Genomic DNA, 21,382 nt, shown 5'->3' with positions numbered 1-21,382 from the left:
ATATATATATATATATATATATATGTGTGTGTGTATATGTATATATACATATGTATATGTATATGTATACAAAAAGAGTGGGATTAATAAGGTTGTATGTTCTTATTACCCGATGCTTAATAATGTATAGAGAGAGAGAGAGGTGGGGGGCGCAAAATTTGCACTTGGCAGCGACTCAGAATGTACGGGTGCATGCAGCAGCTCCAGATCCCTATGCAACTTGATGTAATCACTGTAACTCTACATGAATTAATTTAAGCATGCTTTAGTAGAACTTGTTGTTAGTGATGCTTGAGCAAACTTTGGAAGGAGATGATATTTGAAGCTCAAATGCAACTTCCTTTCCTAACAAATGTGTATCTATCTATCCTTTGCGTGTTGGGATGAAGAAAGGTAAACATTAATCAATGACAAATGATAAAAGATTGTAACATACAATTTGGAAGTTTGATCAATGACAAATGATGTGTCCTTAGTAAATGAGAAAAAAAATGATTGCATGAAAAATATATGATTTGATGTAAATGTATGTATTTGAATACATACATTGCATTAGCTAAGAAAGGACCAACTATTATAATTTTGTAAATTTAGATATTTGTTTTATTGTAAAATATTCGATTCGTTTATCTTAGATTGAGTTCTCCAAATTTTATTCTATGTATCTATCTCACTCACTGTTACTACGATGATTTATACTTCAAATATTAGTTCAAGATTTATCTAATTCACTTTTTTTTATATCGAATTATATATATATATATATATATATATATAATAGTAACAAGCAACTATAATAATCAAGGCTATGAAGCAGCAAGATCTTAGATCAGCGTCGTTGGTTTCGATCTTGTGAAAGGAACGAACGGACACGATCTTTTTTACTTTAGTTTATGAACGAACTTATCCGCCACCACGGCTGCGGCTCCTTCCCCGCAAGAGCATCGTCGACACTTCTTTACTGTGAGACTCAATTACAAGGAGCGCACATCTCAACGTACATATTCGATGATGGACGGATATAGGTGACGATCGAGATGTTAGTTAAATTAGACCGGAGGATTAACAGAAACTTGGTGGTCTTCTACGAAGACAAACAGAAGGCCTTTCTCTCTCTTTCTCTTTCTCTTTCTCTTTCTCTCTCGACGATTAGGGTTTTGCTGTTGCAATCTGTTTGGAAACCCTAACCGGAGACCTGCCATTCGTTGATGGAGCACGGCGGGGGCTTCCACCGGAGCGAGGCGATATCCGCCGTCCAGGACGAGGAACAGTTCTTCGGGGAGGACGACGAGTACGACGACCTCTACAGCGACGTTAACGTCGGGGAGGGGTTCCACCAAACCTTCCACGGGGGCGAAGACGCTGGTGGGTTCCAAGCCCGGGATGAGCGACGGAGCGAGCTCCCGCCACCGCCTCCGGCGCCGCCGCCGACGCGACCGGTGGTTGAGCCGTCGGAGATGGTCCAGATACCCGGGATCGCCACGGAGCCGAAGATCGAGCGCTTCTCTGATAGATCCGGCGGTTTCCCGGACCCACGGGTGAGTGGAGGCGGTGAACCGGTGGGTGGGGCGAGACAGGGGGCGCTGCCTCCTCCCCCGCCACCGGCAGCGGCGGCGAGTGCAGGCAGAGCTGATCTGAGTCAGTCTGCCGGCAGATCTGTCCCGATCCAGGGCCATAATGGGAACAACAGCTTCGCCGACGAGGGTTTTCAGAGGCAAGGGGGTGGCTATGGGAACGAGGGTTTCCAGAGGCAAGGACGTGGCGGAGGCGTAGTCGTCGCCAATGGTGCAGGGGACGCAGGTGGCAGTGGCGGAGCAGGAGTTGGTGGGACCACTCTTTTCGTCGGGGAACTCCATTGGTGGACGACGGATGCAGAGCTGGAGGCAGAGCTCTGCAAGTATGGGCAGGTGAAGGAAGTGAAATTTTTTGATGAGAGGGCGAGTGGGAAATCGAAAGGCTACTGTCAGGTTGACTTCCATGATCCAATGGCTGCAGCAGCCTGCAAGGATGGTATGAATGGGCATTTGTTCAATGGTAGACCATGTATTGTGGCGTTGGCTTCACCACACACTGTTCGTCGAATGGGTGAGAACCAAGTGAACAAGAACCAGCCGGCATCGTCCCAGTCACAGCCGCCGGCACCTGCACAGAAGGGTAGAGGAGGTGGCGGGCCTTCAGCTGGTGGCACTTTTGGACGTGGCGGTGGTGGTAGTGGAGGCGGTGGCGGTGGCAATTGGGGAAGAGGTGGTATGGGGAACCGAGGGCCAATGGGTAATATGAGGAACAGGATGGGTCCGGTTGGTGGAAGGGGTATTATGGGCAATGGTGGAATGGTTGCCCCACCGCCACCTATGTTGCATCCTGGAGCTATGCTTGGTCAAGGGTTCGACCCAACTGGCTATGGAGCAGCAATGGGTAGAATGGGTGCTGGCTTTGGTGGTTTTCCTGTGGGTGCTACTGGGGCTCCTTTTCCTGGAATGATGCCTTCATTCCCCCCTATTGTGGCTCCCCATGTCAATCCTGCTTTCTTTGGGCGGGGACTGCCACCTGGTGGCATCGGGATGTGGTCCGACCCGAATATGGGTGGATGGGGAGGTGAAGAGCAGGCGAGCTATGGGGAAGATGCTGCTTCTGATCAGCAGTATGGAGAAGGGAGCCATGGGAAGGATAGGACGGCCGAAAGGGATCGTTATGGTGCTCTAGACAGAAAAGCGGAAAGGGATAAAGATATGGGTTCTGGGCAAGACTGGCTAGAGAGACGATACTCTGATGAGAGGGAAAGGGATGCAGGGAGAGATAAAGAAATGGGTCGGGAGAGGGATCGTTCTCGGGAGAGGGAAAGGGATAGGGAGAGAGACAGAGAAAGAGATAGAGAAAGAGATAGGGAACCTGATCGTGAACGTGATAGGTTTCGAGATGACAGAGATCGACATGGGGATCGCCACAGGCACAGGGATCGTGAGCCAGGGCGTAATGATAACTGGGACAGAGGAAGATCATCTAGGCCTCATAGCAAGTCTCAGGAGGTTGAACATTCCAAGAGGCATCGTCCATCACCTGAATGATTTAGGCCCTGTGCAACTTTCTCAACTCAGAATGTTGTTGAGCTGTTAAGCATATGTTTTAGTAGTTGCTTTACTGCCAAGTTCAAGAAACCTCTTGTTGATAATCCTTGCAAGGGTCTGCTTGTCATGTTACTGAAGAAGTAAGCTAACCTTCATTTCCTATCTATTTGTCAACATCTAGGGTATAAGATTCTTTGGTAGCTGTTGCACTTCATTAGCATCATTAGCAAGACATAACTTTCAAGTTTATCTTTTAGTTATATTGCTAATTTTCTGATATTTTATTGCTATTTTGCGTTGGTTTTCTGTCAGTGGTTATTTGAACATGTTTTGCTCTTTCAAGTTTATCTTTTTGTTATATTGCTAATTTTCTGATATTTTATTGCTAGTTTGCGTTGGTTTTCTATCAGTGGTTATTTGAACATGGTTTGCTGAAACTCACAAGGTTTTGGACATAAGCTTGTTGCCTGTGTTTCACAATAATAATCAAAATGAATTCTGTGTTTTAGTTATATGATTAGAATTTCTTTTCACCTCTCTTTAGAAATTGTTCTCTCGCCATATTTGAATCATAGTTATCAAATAGCCTAGGTGATTCCAGGCAATGGACCTAGCCTATGCCAGAAAAACTTTACAAAAAAGATTTTCTAAAAAATATGGAAGCTATATATAGTTTTTTTTATTAGTCGAACTTGGATACTGATCCTTTCTTTAACCCAAGCAACATATAACTTGTATATGTTGCATGAAAATGCACATTCATTATGTTTCTTCCGGAATATTTAATTATTCATGCATGTAAATATGCATGATAGTTGGGAATTATAGCTTATGCTTATTGAGGATGCTTTCAACTGCTTGAAACATTAACTGCTTCAGAAACTTATAAAGGATATTCGACTTGAGACCATCTCTTTACAATTGTGTAGTTAACTATGGATGTTGCATAATATTGTTATTTGAAATATTTGCCCACTCAAATAGTTGGGACTTTATAGCTTGTGGTTATTATTGAAATATTTGTCACTATGTGAGGAAAAGAGACCTGACTTTCTTTATTATGTCGGTTATTGTCTCAACCACATCAGGTACCTTGAGATAACATGTGAACAGTGTACACCATGACTGAGCCTGTTGGCAGATAACTCAAATAGAAATGGCCTTTGACTACATGACCAATATTCCTTAAGCCCAATTTACTTCGTAAGCCCATCAAGTCTCATATGCCATGTCACCCACATAGTCCACTTCCACTTCCAATGTATCCCTACTTTGGGTGTTATAATCCACTGAAGGGTTTGTTGTCAATGTCAAAGTCAAACACGTTTGCAGAATATTTGTTGGCAAACCACATGTGAGACCCATGGCCTAGCAGTGGCTCAATGCTATAATGTACTTCTTGTGCCCTTCGTGACTAGCCCTTTCCTGCTTGAATATACTTAATTAGTGTTAGTTTTGTCCTGATATAGTCATGACTTGATTCAACTTTGGTAGGCCCATTATCATTGTTACTTATATAGAGGCCTGTGGCTGGAATGCTAGTCCAAGTTGTTAGTAAGCTCATCGATCCTTATATACTGACATTGCTCACATTCCATTTCCAATAAAATACTAATTGTGTTATGGCAAAATAAAATGCATGTAAAAATCCATAGGATTTTTTTTGTGTTTTGGGGCACAGATTCATGTATCGAGATATAACTTGGATTTGACCATTGGATTTTGGACCTGAATAAATTGGATTAAATTGTAAGATTGATTTTATTGGGTGTGTGAAGATACATCTGGACTTCAGTTGGAAACAATTAGATATTTGTTGGGATAGTCAAGATTGAGATTTTCTAGGATAACTAGCATCTTGAGCCTAAATTACAAAAACTAGCACGGAAGTTAAATATAATTTACTTGTGTAATAAGAAACAACAGGTTTTTTTAATAAAATACTATTTCCTGTTAAAATGCAGCAGCTTCTTGGGTTTTTTATTTCTATTAATTTTTTTTAGGCCCTGACTTGTTATTTTCTTTTGTGGATCCAAGCTGATTCTTTTTCTAATTTGTTGTTCATAGTAATCATTTTTATTTAAATTAGCAGATGGAGTTATAAAGAACTCTGTAAGCAGGTTGCTGAAATGGGGATAGAGAGGGTATTTGAAAGTTTGCAAGTTACAGTTTTCTGTATAAGATATTGGTTTAAGTCGTTGAGCCATCTTATCTTGTATGAGTATATTTGATTTCACCTTGGTAGCCATATTTGCACGTGACACCTAACATCCTCATTCTTTAGAGCATTTTAACTTAATCTATCGACATGATTTTTTTTTTTAATTTGTAAAGCTTATCTCTCAGGTCCTAAACAAGAATTTCATTTTATATCATTGCTTGATAGAGCTAATTTGCTAGAATACATAATTGACTCTGTTGTTGTGTTACATCTACAGCCGGAAGACACTTGTTTCAGTTGAGCGACATTTTGTGGGGCTCTTCCTCGTGCTGTCAGAGATCTTCCAGATATTGAGATTGTGACTTGAACTGTTGGTGCATCACATTAAAACTAAAAACGAACTACTTGGTGGTAAGTTTTGAGATGATACATGGGATTTAATAGTGTGATTATTATGCCAATAGAACTTTTAGCTAAGACACTTCATCAGTTGTGCTATGCAATCAGACATGGAGCTATTATCTTGTTTTTACACATTTCTTTCAAATGCCATGGTGTCAAAGCTGCACTTGATATTGCAGGGTTACTGAATCTGATAAATGGTCCACACTTCAACTATGGTGGTCCTTGAAGAGCTGGTCGGATTGTAACTTTAGTCAGACACCATGAAATGTTGGATTTGGTTGTTGTTAATCACTGTTTTTATTCTTCTTGTTGGTTGATAGATAGGGTGATGCCCACTTCATTTCTTAGATATGGCAGTTACCCTTTCTTTTTTTTGTTGTAACGGGTCAATAGATTAGGTGATTTCCAAGCCGTTCATTAGATATTGGCAATGATTGAGCATTCTTCTCGATGTAAAATTTGGTTGCATGCCATGATGCTCAATCTTTTTCAAAACCTATGTTGATGTTTTCTGGAGTCAGTTGTCTACTCAATGATTGTCTGGTCTTCATTCAATGACCCATGTAAAAGTGCTGTTTCGAACAGTACATCATATTGTAGTGCTGGATGGGGGTAGCATGTCGGATGGTGTCAATCTTTGAAGCGTAATGTTGTTGTATATTTGCACTATGTTGTAGCATTTTGTTGTCAGCCATGGTTGTATCAGGTCGGCTGATGGACATCTATAGCTAGAGTAGAAGAAGTTGTATTTGTACAAATGGGTGAGGAATTAATTTTTGGTTTGGGTCCATTTGTCTTTTTGATGTAGCATGTATTAGGCTGTTTGGACTTGATGATAACACGGATGTCAGCTCTGACTACAGGAAATGCTCTACTGTGGTTAGAATGGGTAAAATATGAAAATGTAGATGGCTGCAGTGAGTTGCTTTGATCGGCCAAAGATGCTATTGCTGAATGCCTTGACTCACCTGGTTAAGAAGTGTTGTAGAGTAACAGAACTTGAGTTTGTATAGGTGTCTGATTCCAATTTTTTGTTTCTATTAGGATCAAAAACTGATCCATCATCCATCTCTTTTGTTCTCTTTCTATGATGATCTCAGGCTTTTGTTTGAGATGTTTGAATTAATGCATTTAATGAAGTATGTTCAAAAATGGTATATAATGCTGGTTCTTTTATGTTGTGGGCACTACATCTGTTTTCTGTCTAATCTATGCATTAGTATTAGGTAAGATGCTCTTTGATTTCTGATGCCACCTCATTTGTTCTCTTTCTATGATGATCTCAGGCTTTTGTTTGAGATGTTTGAATTAATGCACGTAATGAAGTATGTTCAAAAATGGTATGTAATGCTGGTTCTTTTATGTTGTGGGCGCCACATCCGTTTTCTGTCTAATCTGTGCATTAGTATTAGGTAAGAAGCTCTTTGATTTCTGTTTCTCAAGTGGACATATGTTGTGGAAACATTCTATCATGTGATATATTTAGGAAGTTTATGTTGATCCGAGTCTTTTAATAACCTTCACAATGATCATGTACAATGTTGATCTCTATGCACACGTATGATGTTGTCGTGAAGTAAATATTATGTGATTTCCGTCTAATTTGTGCATTCCTGTTAGGTAAAGAAGGATGTATTGTTTAATGAATTTGATCGATTGATTAATTTATTTAAAACAGGGGTTTATTTAAACTGATTCACTTATTATCCTCACATTGCTCTTACGATCCATCGTAGTGGCCGCTTCTTCCCCATGCCATCAGCTCCATCATGGTGGCGAGGAGGTGGCCGCTACTGAGGCGACGAGGGACAGAGGTCGAAAATAATTTTATATTTTAGAAAATAATTTTTTTTTCTTAACGAAATAAGGGCCGCTCTGCCAATTTGCCCAAACAATTTTATAGTTCATGCCCAATTCGTGCATATTGCATGCATGCACATGATGGAATGCCAAGTGGAGACGCATCGTAGCGTTTGAACGTGGACCGAGAAAAGCTTTTTTATTACGGGTCGCTCCAAAACCGTCCATTCTCTCCCGCTTCTCGATCTCGTCCGTCGCGCCCTCCTCTCGATCAAGTTAGCAAGGGATGAGAAGTCTTTGCGTCGGACGCCGTCGCTTCCTGCCGCGAACGCCCGCTTCCCTCCTCGGCGGGAGATCCAGACCCAGCCGCGCAGGTGCAACGATGGTGACGCTGGTGGTGGCCACCACTGCCGACCCGGCCTCCGTCGGTCCCGCCTCTGCCTTCCTCGCCATGCCTGGATGGAACCCCGGCCCTGCCGTCGCCGTCTGTTCCCCTCCCAATGATCGCCAATTCCTCTTTCTTCACCTTGTTCTTTTCGATTCGTGCATGCTCGGTGTCTCTTGATTTGGATCTTCTAGCGGAAAATGTAGACCGGGATGGAGAGCTTCGCGAACCGGGTATTTGGTCTTTTATGCCCTTGATATGAGTACTTTATGCAGCAGGTCCAGTCTCGGTTATGTTTATCTTAGTTCCGATGATTTTTGATTGTTTTGGTAAAGGGCAAGTGATGAAGGTGACATTCGAACCCGGTACCTTGCGTTGCGATGAACAACTTTTGTTGGAATTTGAATATGTATAGCGGTCTAAATTTTATATTTTCTGTTACTTCTTGCAGGCTTTTGCAACTTTTTGGCAATATATAGGTTTGTTTAAGGATCTTACTGATGCGAATTGAATTGGTACTTACCTGGTTCAGTTTAGGAATCAGCCTGGTTAAATTTAGGAGACTCTCTCAAAATATAAAGCAGTCATCTTCTGTTTATGAGGCTTTATGATAGATAGATAGATAGTCTAAAATCGTTCTTTTATTCATTCTCTTCCACGCTGCAAAAGTCCTTTCCCTTTCTACTGAAGTTGTTAAAAGTTTTCTGGTGAAATTCTTCAAATCATATCATATTTTTATCAAACTATCTGCCTTTACTTGCAAGATGTATTTGTTCCAGTCGCCAATTGTGTGTTTTGTGGTGATCATCCATGCTAATTTTGTTTGGAAATGACAATGAGGCTAGGCTGCCTTGCTTTCTCATGTTAATGTTGCCCGCCTCTGAATCCTAAGCAACTGCATTTAACATGTGCAGATAATTTGGCTAATATTAATAATTTCTTGAGAGCTGCAGGAGTTTTAAAAGCTGGCAGAGAAATGCAGTCACAAACTTCTTGACAGAGGAGAGCATAAAGATGGGAAAACCAGAGGACTTCTTCTAGTTTCTTGGTATTTTTATGCCTAGTTTCACAGTAAAAGAAGGAATAGATTTATAGCTCTTTTCCAATCGTTGTTCACATCATCCAAGATTATGATTCTGCTGCTTGAATGATTTTTGTGATTCATGAATAACTAAAGCTCCCTCGGTCTGCTGACAATGTTGCATGGTTGAAAACTAAAGCTGTTCCGCTGGTTCGGTAAGCTGTAGACCTGATATCATCAACCCCTCGGTTTGAGAGGCAGTCGATGATAACAGCGGCTCATCATTAATCCTGTCCATCGTGCTGTGATAGTTTGGTGCTCGTTCCTACGGCCCAAAGCAGCCGTGGCTCCATTATCGCAGTCGACATCCCCGCACGGAGCAGTTCATCTGCATGGAGAAGTCGCTGTGCACCGGTGGGTCGCGATGGCCTCTTCTTCTTCTTCTTCTTATATGGGAGCAGCTGGCCGCAGTCGGCGACGATGGCCTCCAACATGGTCCAGCCGTTCGACGTGCCCACCGACTCGATCGCCTTCACCACGTTCATCTCCTCCGCCACGCGGCCGGACACCGCGAGCTTGTCGTTCAGTCACGGCTACTTCTCCTTGCAGATGAAGAACTGCGATCCGTTCATGTCCCGCCCCCCGTTCGCCCCGAGTGCTTCTCGATGAAGTTCTCGTCCGCGAACTTCCCGCCGTAGATCGACTCCATTCCCGTGCCGTCGTTGCGGGCGACGTCGCCGCCCTGGCACATGAAACCCGGGATCACCCGGTGGTAGCGCGTCCCCTTGTAGTGCAGCGGCTTCCCGGAGCGCCCCACGCCCCTCTCCCCGCTGCACGGCGCCCGGAAGTTCTCGGCCGTCTTCGGTACCACGTCCGAGTACAGCTCCATCACGATCCGCCGTCTTCACTATGGCTCTGATCGGAGGTAAGAAGACCGGATCACTTCTATGTCGTCTTTGTCTCGCAGGCGTTCGTCTGGTTATATGGGGCGAGTCTAGAGGAATCTGATCCGTCCATCGGGACACGTGGCAAACGAGTAATGAGGGTTCGAAAGGGTATTATTGGAAGAAGAAAAAGCGTGGAAGGTTCGAAAGCCTCTCGAGTCAATCCCAAGTGAGCCCGGAAAGACACGGAGGAGTCCCAGTCGGACTGGTACGAGGATTCATCCTACACGTGGCCACAAGGTAGGGATTTCTATATAAGCAGTTGCCTTCTCTTTCCCATGCACGGTCGATCCAGAGTTCGCCCGTGCCCTCTCGATCGCCCTCTTCTCATCTCCGCCAGACAGAGAGAACGAGAGATGTGGCCGCTGGGGGAACCGCCGACCGATAAGGAACTCGAGGTGGCTCGCATTCTGTGCGATCTCGAGGAACTCATCCTCGAGGACGAATTCCGCCGCAGCAACTTATCCCTCGTCGCCGGTACGTCTAGCTGGGGCACCAAGAAGCCCCGCACTCTTCCTCCTACTCTTCCAAGTCTACCTTATAATGTTCCTCACCCTCCGCCTCCGACGGCCGACGAGGAGGGAGGAGACGTCTGCGGGGGCCCGCGCTCCGCCAGCCCCGTGACTCCATTATTGTTTTCTGGGGGCAACGGTGACAAAGACGAAGCCGGGCCGAGCGCGGTGGCGACCTCGGGTCACAGCAGGCATATTGTGGAAGACGACGCCGGGTCGAGCGCGGCACTCCCCTCACTTCCGGGGAATCGTCCTGAGCACAACGACGGCGTGGCGACCTCGGGTCAGGGGAGGCATACTGTGGTCGACGACGTCGGCCCGAGCGTGGCGCCGCCCTCGGTTCTGGGGAATCGTTCCGAGCACGACGACGCGTTAGCGACCTCGCGACAGGAGACGCACACTGTGGACGGCGACGCCGGGTCGAGCGCGCCGCCGCCCTCGGTCCCTCGGAACCGTTCCGAGAACAACGACGCCGGGCCGAGAGGCGCGGCTCCCTTGCCTCGGGGGAAGCAGTTCAAGAACCCCAAGCGGTGGTGCAAGGAGGTAAGAAAAAGAAAGGAGGGAAGCAGTTCTTCTTTTTCTCGCCTACCTTCTCTTCCCTTTCCGCGACTAACCTTGATTGAAACTTCCCATCAACTGGAGAAGGCGGCGGCTGCTCCTGCTCCTGCTCCTGATCATCACATTAACCTGGACCTGGAGCTCCGCCTCTGCCAGCCATCACCACCGGCACTCGTCCGCCATCCGACGCTCGCCAGCGTCCGACCGCCGGAAGAGACGTCCGACGCGTTGCGGTGGGGATGGGAGCTGCAATTGCAGATACAAAGCGAGGACAGGAAGGAGGCGTCGAGGTTGGCGAGGAAGCGGAGGATGGAGATACAGAGCGAGAAGAAGATGCAGAAGAAAGCAAAGCGATCCGACTGAAGCGAGGAGGTCGTGATGATCACTACGTTGCTTCCTCCTCCACATGACGACTCCCTTTCTTTGGTTTCTTGTTGGATTCCGACTATAAATTCGAGACTATACGAATGAAATTGAATTCAAAGAGCAAAATTCTATTCATGAGTTCTTTTATTATGATTATTAGTATATTTTATGATGTCAAATCCGTGCAGGATATATGATCTTGTGTGTTATGTATCCCTCCTATGAGAGAATTGGCCGAGGGTGGCTGCAATGGACGTGAATAGGCTGCTGTTGTGTCCATCAGCCATTATCATAGTTTAAGAACAACCTAATGGTTACCTAAAAGTCACTCCTCAATTCACTCTCAAAAAGTCTTAAATTTTGAGATGAATTCTTCAGATATTTGGATCTTGATGAATGTTGATCATTTTGCTGTATTTTTTATATTATGTTTTTTCATCTCCCAAGTTGGGATCTTAGTATCACTTATTAGACTTGGAGAATTATAGATTAGATTTGTACAAATAAAAACTATTATTCATATGGGTAAGTGGCCTATAGATCAATTTATCATAACACTATCGCTACTAGGAATCACAGATAACTGTTATAGATAAGAAAAACAACAACGAGAGATAAAGGCTCTTCTGTATCTACGTCAATGCCGATGTAATTACCGAACGACCATTTCACCGCAGAATGATCTTCGTTTCTCGTTGTTGTTCTCCTCGTTCATAATAACCATCCATGATACTATCGTCAACCACAAAGTAAATAAAGGCTAATTTATAACCTTGTGAGATTTGAAATTCGTGGTATCAGTTGTAGTAGATGATAAAGATTTAAAGCAGTTCTGACCTTGAACTGAAACAGCCTGGAAAGCATGTGAGAAGACCAAAGAAACTGATTCAACCAAATATATCAAGAAATTAAGAAAGGTGACTTAGAAGAGATAAAGCCAGCAAGCAATGCACAAGGTTTTCTGCAGAAAAAGGATTTCTTTTTTATGTGATCAAGATTTCTAGTCTTAAACAAAACTCGGATTATGCTTTACTTTACAGTAGAGCTAGTCAGATAAGAGGTTGCTTTCTGCTGAATTCAGTGTCTACAAATCTAAATCTCAGTAAATTTTGACATAACTGCTTGAACTTGTATCACAAGTCAGCCACAAGAGCTGCAGGTCTGAAGAAAGAAAAATAGAATTTCGATTGTTTTGGTATAAGATGGGAAGTTTAAGCAGAAGATCACACTGCACCAGAAGGAAGCCTTAGCACCAGTTGTCCACCAACAACACTGCAGCAGAGAAGAAGCAAAGGAAGAAAAGAGAAATGGAATCAGAATTAGAAAATAATCTCATAGGTTCGTCGCATCCGAAACTTAAAAGGTTACCTCTTCACATAATAATAACAAAAATCTGCCAGGATAAAAGTTTGAACAATTTCAGCCAGAAGGACCATTGGCGGCCACAACCCACGTCCCAAAGCAGTCAATAAACGTCCACGAGTATCCAAGACCTGTGGAATAGAACAAAATTTTGCTTCAGAATGATATACTACCAATCAAGTTATGCAAATAATGATGCCATATTCGTCACACAATTAAATGCAACAAAGACGAGAAAAAAATGTTGGCCCCTTTCCTGTGGGACACATCAATCCGTCCTTTCATCATGCACATATATCTTTCTAGTGCAAGATTGCGAGATGCTAAAGTTTGATGTTTAGAGACTGATAAAACTCTGCATGATAAGTGACCTTGTATAGAGGAAACAGAAATAGCAAGAAGCCTTTTGCTCCAAACACAACAACCACAATATTGATACAAAGAGGCAAGCAATTTACTAGGATAAATTTCAAGAAACTAATTGAGCAACTGAAATTTAAAATAAAAGAAAATTATAAACCAACAAATATCCACAGATCAAACCTGAAGGACCCAGTGTGCACAGGTCAGAAATCTTGAAACCCCCAATGCAAATACATAGTGAGCGGTGAATGGCTCAACAATCTGGCAACCATGAATATAGGTGTAATCAGAAAAAAGCAGATTTGGGAATTTGATGTTCTCAATTTCAGCTTATACCTTTGTGTTTTGCATCAGATGTAATTGTGGCAGCACAGAAACAGCTTCCAGATAAACGCAAAAGGCCCAAGAAATCCTATCAATAACATTATGTGTTGTTGAAGGGTGAACTGCAAAGGCCAATATAGCACAAGGCAAAACCTACACAAATAGAAAATATAACTCAATCAAAGTATCATCTTATGAAGATGACTGGCCATCGGTGCAACTAAAGATATTGTGTATGAAAAATGTTAATTGGTCCCTTGCAAGTGCATATAACGTAAACCTAAAAATTGAAGGACAATGAAAAAGTATCTCAGTATTATACTGAATAAAGTAAAAAAAATCCTGTAAGACATGCTATGACTACCTTGACTCCAAAACAATACTTTGATTCAAAAAGGTTATCATAAAAAGATTTCAAGTATCACTAATTAAATGCATCTCGCTCTGAAGTCAATCAAATTTCTCAATGGTAGAAGTGTAGAACTTGTACCATTTATGTCAACATATGAGCCAAATACTTGACATTTTACAATCTAAAGTTACTGGTTTCTCTGTTCTAAATTGTTACCAGAATAACTTGATCTGAATGCCTGTACATTAAGCCAATCAATTTTTTAAAGGTTACAGCAGCTATGACTTAGAATAGATGAGGGATATCTTTCCATATATTGCAATATTAACTAATTAAATTATTAAAAAAGTCAATATGGTTAAATGCACTGATCTAACCCTATGTACTAAATTTCCACATGAAATAATTGAATATTGTCAGAAACAAAACCAGAAATAGGTAGTAGTTTGAGCTCATAAAGAGTGTTAGTTCATCTATATTTTCATATTAACTGGTTTTGCAGTACAACTACAACTTGCAATTATGTAAAATGGTGCTCAATCAGATAATGTCAGAAATAACTTTTATATGACATTCATAGAAGCATGTCGGATATTTCTTCAAAATTTTCATTTTTCATGTAGTTATTTGAAAACTCAAATATTCTAAAATACTACAGGGATACATCACAGATACTTATTGAGAGAAAATATCAAATTATGATAATGTAGTAAAATTATGATATTACAACATTCAGCATGAGTTCTTGGTTTCTTGGCAATATTCTTTTGAGTACCATGCTACTTGATATAATTTCTTCCAATGACATGGTTATGGATTTAATTACTTGTTATTATTATCAATATAGAATTTATGTATTAACACAAATGTCAAGCTTTGTCATATACGTTATTGGTCTTTGTGCCATACTATACTGTATCCTATTTTTTGTGGATATTTCCATATTGGCATATCTGTATCATGTTGCATTGGTATCTCATGATCACATATGTGACTCATAGTGACCATGTTAAAGAAAATTCATGATCTGAACATATACATGCCTAATGTCATTGCAACAATATGGCCAAGTTTAACTAGCTAAAGATGTGTAATAGACAAGTCAATGGTTTCTAGATCAGCTCTTTGTTTGCAATATCTAAAATCAATCAAGAAATGTCATGTATCAATGTTAACAATAAAGCAAAGTCCAAGGTCACTAATGAGATCCCCAAGTACCTTACGAGACGATGCTCATTAAATATCATTCGGGCACCTGTGGTGGTTGATCTTTTTGTAGACACAATAGATATGCTAATTCATGACTGGAATGACATCAGAACTCTTAGATTGGGCTGACATGAAGGGCCACTACTAGTTACTAAATAACCTTTAAAAAAAAAAACTCTTTCTAGTTTCACATTACAAATTACTTAACTTCTGCTACATATTAAACATCTCATAAAGAGAAAATAAATCCAACATGGTTGAAGGACTAAGACTTCCAAGGTTCATTAAATAACCTTAGAAAAAAAAACTTTTTCTAATTTCACATTACAAATGACTTAACTAGTTAACTTGTGTTACATATTAAACATTTCATAAAGAGAATAAATCCAAGATGGAAGAAGATCAAGACTTCCAAGGTTCAAAAAGAAGGAAGTCTCGTGTGACTATCAATTTTTAATTTGAGCGTGAATCTTCTTTGCGGATGACAACAAAAAGGTTCACTAAGTATGTGATATCTCCATCTCATGAGCCAGATTTGTTTCTTAAAGATATGATTCCGTAAATAAAGCAGAAGCACTAAATTAAGAAACTACTGGCACTTTGATGGTTTGTCAGCACGAGACCTAACTTTGACCATACCAAGTAAACCTGAAAAAATATTTAGCAAGGTTGCTTTATATTTCTCATACATAAATGAAACAGTTACATGATCAATCATTGCAGTCGAATGATGGATAGTTTATTTTGAGTGTAGTGTCACTCAACAATGTCTAGTACTATTAAATTATTAGAGAGCACAGGAAAAGGATTTATCAGAATTATAAAGATACAAAAGTCTAGGTTAGAAGCCATGGAATCTGGTACAACTAAGAGATATATGGTTGACTCTATAACATGGTGGAGGCAAAAAAAAAGAAAAGAAACATCATACCACAAAATAAATTGCAAAGTTGTCCTTCTCTTTCATGTAACTTGACTTTAATCTAAACCGAATCATGTAGATAACCCAAAGAGTAGTTGCAAGCGTAGCGCAATCTAGCACTGTGTGTATGTCATATTCCATGACAAAGCTGCAGTACAGTCTGACAGCTAAAAACAAAGCTGTCAAATATTGAGTCTTAAGCGAAAGTCCTGCAATGTCAAAAATTTATCAATTAAAAAAATTATCAATTTAGACAAACACATGATGTGCTGTTTAATATTGCCTTCTAATTTGAGTGCACTTAAACAAAGAATTGTTTAAAAAATCAAAATACATCTCAACTTCACTCAGAAACAAAGATCAATCATGTTTGAGATATACTTATCTGCAACCACTAAATGATTTTTTTTTTTCTTACTGATTGGTTCCACCTCATGCAATCTACCCAACATATACTAGGATATAAACTGCCAACATATGCATAATGGACTCCCAGGATCAAAGTCCAGCACCAAGTTTGCTCGCTTGTCAATGAAAAGAAATGGAATCTGCAATGTAGACTTCTTGATCAGTCAAAATAAAGAAAGAAAGCTTATTACGAACTACAATGTCTTTCTGGTTGAGTCACGTGAATTCTCACTTTTAGTAGTTGACTCCTTAGATGATCCTTTTAAGTTTTCACTTGTTTCAAATGTTGATAACAATCCTCACTAAATTGATACACAAACCACTGCTATGAAGTTTCACAGGCAAAACCATTTCCTCTGGATGCAGTTTTCACATGCTTTAATTGTTGATTCACAAACGATATCATGAATATCTCGTTACTCAAAAAACTTATTGTTATGATCCAACCGCATGGTGAGATATCTAGCACTGCATGATAGGCCTAAGACCACCATGGCCTAAAATAGTTAATAGTGGTAGACCCGTATAACCTCAGAAATTAAGTCAATTCATCTCCCATATCAGATGTGAGATTAAACTAGGTGTCACAATTTTTCTCACTCTTCGTCATGGTCAATGCTGAAGTACGTGACGTACGTTGTGATGTGTCTCCAACCTCATTCACAAGTGTCTGCTTGCCTACTTGGGCCACTTCAACATGCACAATACTAGGTCCACTCGAAGATCATTTTCCACGATCGGACCCGCCGATGAAATAGCTGACCTATTAATTTGATTGACTTGAACCACTAACTAAAAATGCTTAAATCCAGACTAATAAAGATAGATCCACTTAGCCATGTAACCCACAACTGATTGTCACACTTATTCCTTGAGGTTTCGAAATATACACCGCCTATTAGCAAAGCTTTCCTGACCCTCATGATCTGCTAAATTTTAGGCAAGTAGAATGGCTATCATTACCTCCTCCAAGCTTCAGACTGAAACCCTAGCATCATCAATAAATTGGTCATCTGCTATGCATTTCAAATTATCGTGAGTAGTGTATCTCTAATTAAATTGAGTATGTCCAACACCTACCAACTCACGGCTTCGAGATCGCATGGATCAAACAAAAAGGAAAGTGGCATAGAGGGAGAGGGGAGGGAGGGCGAACCGGCGCAAGTCCGCTCCTTGACGAGCTTATAGATGAGGACGGAGATGCCGAGGGCGTGCGCGGCCTCGGCGACGACGAAGAGCCTGTCGTGGTCGTGGACGATGAAGCGAAGGAAGACGAGCGCCGCCATGCCGGCGATGACGGAGAGAGAGGCCTTCACCTTGGGCGACCGCCGCCTCACCCATCCCACCACCGCCCTAATCGGCCGCGCCCGTCCCTTCCTCGTCTTGCTGTCCATCTCTCTCCCTCTCCCTCTCCCTCTCGAGCAATCCGATCCCACTAAAAGAAAACGAGAGACGTTGGTCGAGGGAGTGGGATGGGGGAATGAAGAAGGCGGGGAAGACAACTCGAAGATACGATGCGGTGGGTGCGTTCACATCACAGCAGCAACTCGCCGAGCGACTTGACGTGGATATATGCATCCCTTTAATGCTCCCAATACGTGCATCCTTTCCACCAAATCGGGATGATTTTTTTCTTCTTTTATTTCTCAATGGATAATTTTTGAAGGCGAGATTGGAGTATTTATAGATTAAGTAGTGAGCATATTAAATTAATATTTTTATTATATCCTAATCTATGACAAAATATCACGTATAATCTCTAAAAAAATTAAGTATTTTTTATTCATCCCTTAACATTTTTGTTTATATTTATATATACACACACCTCAAAACTTGGTTGTTTTATCTTTATTTTTAATCAGATATATATATATATATATATATATATACTTAATATGTAAAATCTAAATATTTTTAATTTATATATATATTAAAATTTAGAGAGTTAAATATGTTATTCCAAACTTTGAAACTATAGGTTATGCAGAACTCGCTGCAAAAAGAATAACATATATTTTATTTGCAACACATAATATGTGGATAGGAAGTCATATATATAGTTTAGGATTATAAGAACATCTCTTGTATCATAATATGAGGACATGAGGCACCCAAACAAAGTAGGCTTATAATAACATCTCTTGCATCACATTTCTTGTACAATAATCATGAATACCTATTAAAGCTCACAAAACCTACAATAAAACACCCATCCATAAACTACTCATGGATAAAAGATGAATGGGGATTATGGATAAGATTTTTAAAAAATAATCTAAAATTTCCTAGCAGATTATGAAATCTTAAGCCCATTCTACCTTTCTTGGACTTCTTGTAGATTTCTGGGAATGACTGACTTCAAAAAGATGACCTTTGAAGAAACATTCTTCATCAGTCTAGTGGTCAAGCAAGTTTTCCAGCGAAAGAAACAGAAAGGCTTGAAAATCCACATTCAAGTTGAAGCTCATGGAAGACCACATATCATTTACCACAAACCTACCGCTGAACAAATTTGAGACAGAAAAAACGATAAATAATCTGAAATGATTCAGGTACAATACCATATAACATGAAACATATCCAATGACGATGGTAAACAGAATGAGAAAATATGATAATTATTGGAAGTTTCAAGTACTTCAAACATACAGCTTAACTGAACAGGAATCAATAAGCCATCATTATGATCTCATTTGGTGTCTATGCAGGCGATTAATGTGACACCAAATGAAAATCTTCTACTATCTTCTCAAAAGTTGCATCTGAACTTTCCTGATTCATCATTGTGCTCTCCCTCTGAAATTTCCTGGGTATAAGACACATTGCAAGGTGAGTAGAAGAATTAGCTTGCAACCTAACATAACAAGTAAAAGATCTATCAGCAAAGGAACTGCATAAACAATGAATTAAATAGTTGTCTGCCCCAAGGTTCCCGAGTAAAGAAAAACCTGAGTCTCTGTAGCAAGAGGAATGAATTATCACATAATAGACTGCTCACCATTGTAGCATAAGGAAAGTTAAATTCCAGGACTGTTGAGTGCCATCCACTTGCACTGCTCATTCATGGCCAATAATTGTGCCTCTTTCTTGTCTAACAAAGTTCTTAGCCTCACATTCTCCTCGATGAGCTTCTGAACTTCAGCTTCTTTTTTAACCTTCTCGTTCTCAAGATGAGTGGTCTCGGCAACTAGCCTATGCATTGAACAAATTTAACTTAACTGTAAAGTTGAATGATAGTCTCCACACTAGAAAAAGAACTAAATTGTAGATAAACTCCAAGGAAGAATACATTTAATGCATTGTTAGTCTGCTAGTTCTGTTTAGTGATGAAGCCTTTGGCACGAAACAAGAGAGATGATCTTATATATTTATACACGTCCAGTTAATTTAAGAATAGGAAGATGCTACCTGTCAAGAAGCTTTTCAACGGTCTGAAATTGTCTCTCTGATGACATAAGCGATTCTCTGACACTGATAAGACTGCTAACGAAGGACCTCAATGAGTCAAAATCCTGCTTCACACGACGGAGCTCCTGCTCATTCTCAGCAGCTCTCTGACGTTGTCTTGATGTCTCTTCAACCATATCTGTGACCTTCTGCCGCATTTCATTCAACAGAGTGTTTGTGCCCAGTGCAAACTTTTCCATCTCTTCGACCTTTAGTGTCATGCTTTGAATTTGGAGAGTCTTTCTTTTGTTTTCTTCTAAACCTAACTTTACTTTTTCTTTCTCGGTAGCAGCTTCAGTTTCTGCCCTGATAGCCCTCTTAATAAGAGATTCCATAACTTCTGCCACAATACGAGTTGACTGAAGTGTTTCACTAAAATATCCACCAACATTAGCATCAAAAGGACCATATTTAAGATTACTTGCCAACTGTGACATCTCATCTGAACTTTCATGTGATGAAAGATCAACATCTGTAGACCACTCCGACAATGGTAGACCATGCTTGTCAACAAGTCCTATTCCCTCTTGATGCTTAATACCACATGAAACACAAGCTAAATGTGGAATTGCCATAATTCTTGCTTTTGATTTCAGATAGGTCAGCATTGTTGCGGTAGTTTTGACTCTACGCCAGAGGAGTTCTAAATCCTTGGTATCATCTTCCACACATTTCATATCAATCTTTACCTCCATAACTTTCTCTTCCAATTTTTCAACTTGAGATTGGTGGCATTCAAACTCATGCTTCCATTTGGTGTTTTTCTGAATGAGTTGAGACTCTAGTGTACCCTGTTCCTTCTCCTTATCCATAACCACTCTCTGCTCTAACTATAAATCAGAGCTGTTTATTTAAATAAGAAAAATGATTATCTTCTTAGACAGACTAATAATTAAAGAGCAAAAAAAAAAAAAAGACTTGCTATTCTGCCTTTATGACACGAATTATCATGATTGATGAACTATCTCTAACTTATATTTTCAGTTGAAAACTTTGCCCCCGAAAGATCACATACAAATCAAATCCAAATACTTCAGAAAGAAAGCCAATTTGGAAGGTCAAATCCCCCAAAAGAAAAGAAGCACAGAAGTACATTTCAATGAGGAGGAGGCTCATAACAACATAATACTCACCTTCCAAGTAAGTCCTCGATAAGCCTAGGGTAGATATTAAACCAACAACGAGAGCTTGTTCGCTTGGATCGAAATATTCAATGCATTGATTGTAACTACCATGCAAGAACTAATATGACTTGTATGCGCAGGGACCTATAAGAAGAAGGATGATTTGTGCTTGACAAGCAAGTACGCGAACATAGCGAATCGGTCATAAAACAGAAGTAATATATGCAATTTAAAGAAGAAGTCTTTCGGACCAAAATTTAGTCGGAAAAAGAGACTGCATCAAGAACAATCGATTTTCCATTACGAACGATCAAGTTGGACGAAAAGATGCTTCTTTGCCAAACCACAAGCATGCATCAGGGACCAACATCACGGATCAAAGACTCGATCGCAAGGGAAAAATTCTCGATTCTGAAGAACCCTAACTCCGAATCCCAAAAACCGATCTTAACAGCACAGTATCGACGGATCGATGGGGGAGAGAAGAAGGAATTGGTTGGGGTTTAAAACCCTACCTTCTTGATCGCAGGCGAGAGGGAAGGGATCGCACTCCTCCCTTCTGCTGTCGCTGCCGCCCCGCTTTCCTCCCTCTCCGGTTCGGGGATGGCTTCGGCGAATGAAGACCAAAGCAGTGTCCTTTTCCTGATTGGGCCA

General features: G+C 40.9%; 4 protein-coding genes, 1 long non-coding RNA gene and 1 pseudogene across 7 annotated transcripts; 3 read left to right on the top strand and 3 right to left on the bottom strand.

Annotated features, from left to right (window-relative positions):
• The first annotated feature begins 1,095 nt into the window (after positions 1-1,095).
• On the top strand, positions 1,096-6,419 carry LOC135583910 (heavy metal-associated isoprenylated plant protein 33-like). 2 transcript variants are annotated; one of them, XM_065135894.1, is made up of 3 exons: positions 1,096-3,205; positions 5,504-5,637; positions 5,808-6,419. In XM_065135894.1, the coding sequence occupies exon 1, from the start codon at positions 1,209-1,211 to the stop codon at positions 3,063-3,065; it is 1,857 nt and encodes a 618-aa protein (XP_064991966.1). In that variant the 5' UTR covers positions 1,096-1,208; the 3' UTR covers positions 3,066-3,205; positions 5,504-5,637; positions 5,808-6,419. The 2 variants fall into 2 exon arrangements, with proteins under 2 accessions (XP_064991966.1, XP_064991965.1); XM_065135893.1 differs by lacking the exon at positions 5,808-6,419 and having other exon boundaries at positions 5,504-5,760.
• A 1,021-nt stretch (positions 6,420-7,440) lies between these two features.
• LOC135629038 (uncharacterized) lies at positions 7,441-9,013 on the top strand. Its single transcript, XR_010493137.1, has 2 exons — positions 7,441-7,915; positions 8,023-9,013. It is a non-coding gene; the product is annotated as an uncharacterized LOC135629038 (long non-coding RNA).
• A 103-nt stretch (positions 9,014-9,116) lies between these two features.
• Positions 9,117-9,726, bottom strand: LOC135629037 (peptidyl-prolyl cis-trans isomerase-like; annotated as a pseudogene).
• A 137-nt stretch (positions 9,727-9,863) lies between these two features.
• On the top strand, positions 9,864-11,336 carry LOC135629036 (uncharacterized). Of its 2 annotated transcripts, XM_065136160.1 has the most exons (3): positions 9,864-10,021; positions 10,126-10,836; positions 10,939-11,336. In XM_065136160.1, exons 2-3 carry the CDS (start codon positions 10,138-10,140, stop codon positions 11,212-11,214), a joined length of 975 nt encoding a protein of 324 aa, XP_064992232.1. In that variant the 5' UTR covers positions 9,864-10,021; positions 10,126-10,137; the 3' UTR covers positions 11,215-11,336. The 2 variants fall into 2 exon arrangements, with proteins under 2 accessions (XP_064992232.1, XP_064992231.1); XM_065136159.1 differs by having other exon boundaries at positions 9,864-10,836.
• An 840-nt stretch (positions 11,337-12,176) lies between these two features.
• Positions 12,177-17,714, bottom strand: LOC103984197 (uncharacterized). The gene is made up of 6 exons (XM_009401653.3): positions 17,314-17,714; positions 15,759-15,958; positions 13,279-13,419; positions 13,123-13,203; positions 12,586-12,710; positions 12,177-12,489 (listed from the first exon to the last, which is right to left on the bottom strand). Exons 1-6 carry the CDS (start codon positions 17,549-17,551, stop codon positions 12,441-12,443), a joined length of 834 nt encoding a protein of 277 aa, XP_009399928.2. The 5' UTR covers positions 17,552-17,714; the 3' UTR covers positions 12,177-12,440.
• Positions 17,715-18,668: 954 nt separating this feature from the next.
• On the bottom strand, positions 18,669-21,382 carry LOC135628277 (uncharacterized). The gene is made up of 4 exons (XM_065134883.1): positions 21,244-21,382; positions 19,566-20,447; positions 19,156-19,349; positions 18,669-18,963 (listed from the first exon to the last, which is right to left on the bottom strand). The coding sequence occupies exons 2-3, from the start codon at positions 20,414-20,416 to the stop codon at positions 19,175-19,177; spliced, it is 1,026 nt and encodes a 341-aa protein (XP_064990955.1). The 5' UTR covers positions 20,417-20,447; positions 21,244-21,382; the 3' UTR covers positions 18,669-18,963; positions 19,156-19,174.

Source organism: Musa acuminata, chromosome BXJ3-1 (assembly GCF_036884655.1).
Source record: "Musa acuminata AAA Group cultivar baxijiao chromosome BXJ3-1, Cavendish_Baxijiao_AAA, whole genome shotgun sequence".
Classification (NCBI taxonomy): Eukaryota; Viridiplantae; Streptophyta; class Magnoliopsida; order Zingiberales; family Musaceae; genus Musa; species Musa acuminata.
This window is presented reverse-complemented; position numbering and strand designations above follow the sequence as displayed.

What these genes read in the sequence shown, in the direction of transcription:
- LOC135583910 (XM_065135894.1), top strand. Translation starts at nt 1,209, where the DNA reads ATGGAGCACGGCGGGGGCTTCCACCGGAGCGAGGCGATATCCGCCGTC.
- LOC135629036 (XM_065136159.1), top strand. Translation starts at nt 10,060, where the DNA reads ATGCACGGTCGATCCAGAGTTCGCCCGTGCCCTCTCGATCGCCCTCTT. An exon ending in CCAAGCGGTGGTGCAAGGAG is followed by an intron (nt 10,837 to 10,938) that starts GTAAGAAAAAGA and finishes CAACTGGAGAAG; the next exon opens with GCGGCGGCTGCTCCTGCTCC.
- LOC103984197 (XM_009401653.3), bottom strand. Translation starts at nt 17,551, where the DNA reads ATGGACAGCAAGACGAGGAAGGGACGGGCGCGGCCGATTAGGGCGGTG. An exon ending in GTGCACACTGGGTCCTTCAG is followed by an intron (nt 12,711 to 13,122) that starts GTTTGATCTGTG and finishes TCTATTCCACAG; the next exon opens with GTCTTGGATACTCGTGGACG. An exon ending in TGTTATTATTATGTGAAGAG is followed by an intron (nt 12,490 to 12,585) that starts GTAACCTTTTAA and finishes TCTCTGCTGCAG; the next exon opens with TGTTGTTGGTGGACAACTGG.
- LOC135628277 (XM_065134883.1), bottom strand. Translation starts at nt 20,416, where the DNA reads ATGGATAAGGAGAAGGAACAGGGTACACTAGAGTCTCAACTCATTCAG. An exon ending in GTTGAAAAGCTTCTTGACAG is followed by an intron (nt 19,350 to 19,565) that starts GTAGCATCTTCC and finishes TTCAATGCATAG; the next exon opens with GCTAGTTGCCGAGACCACTC.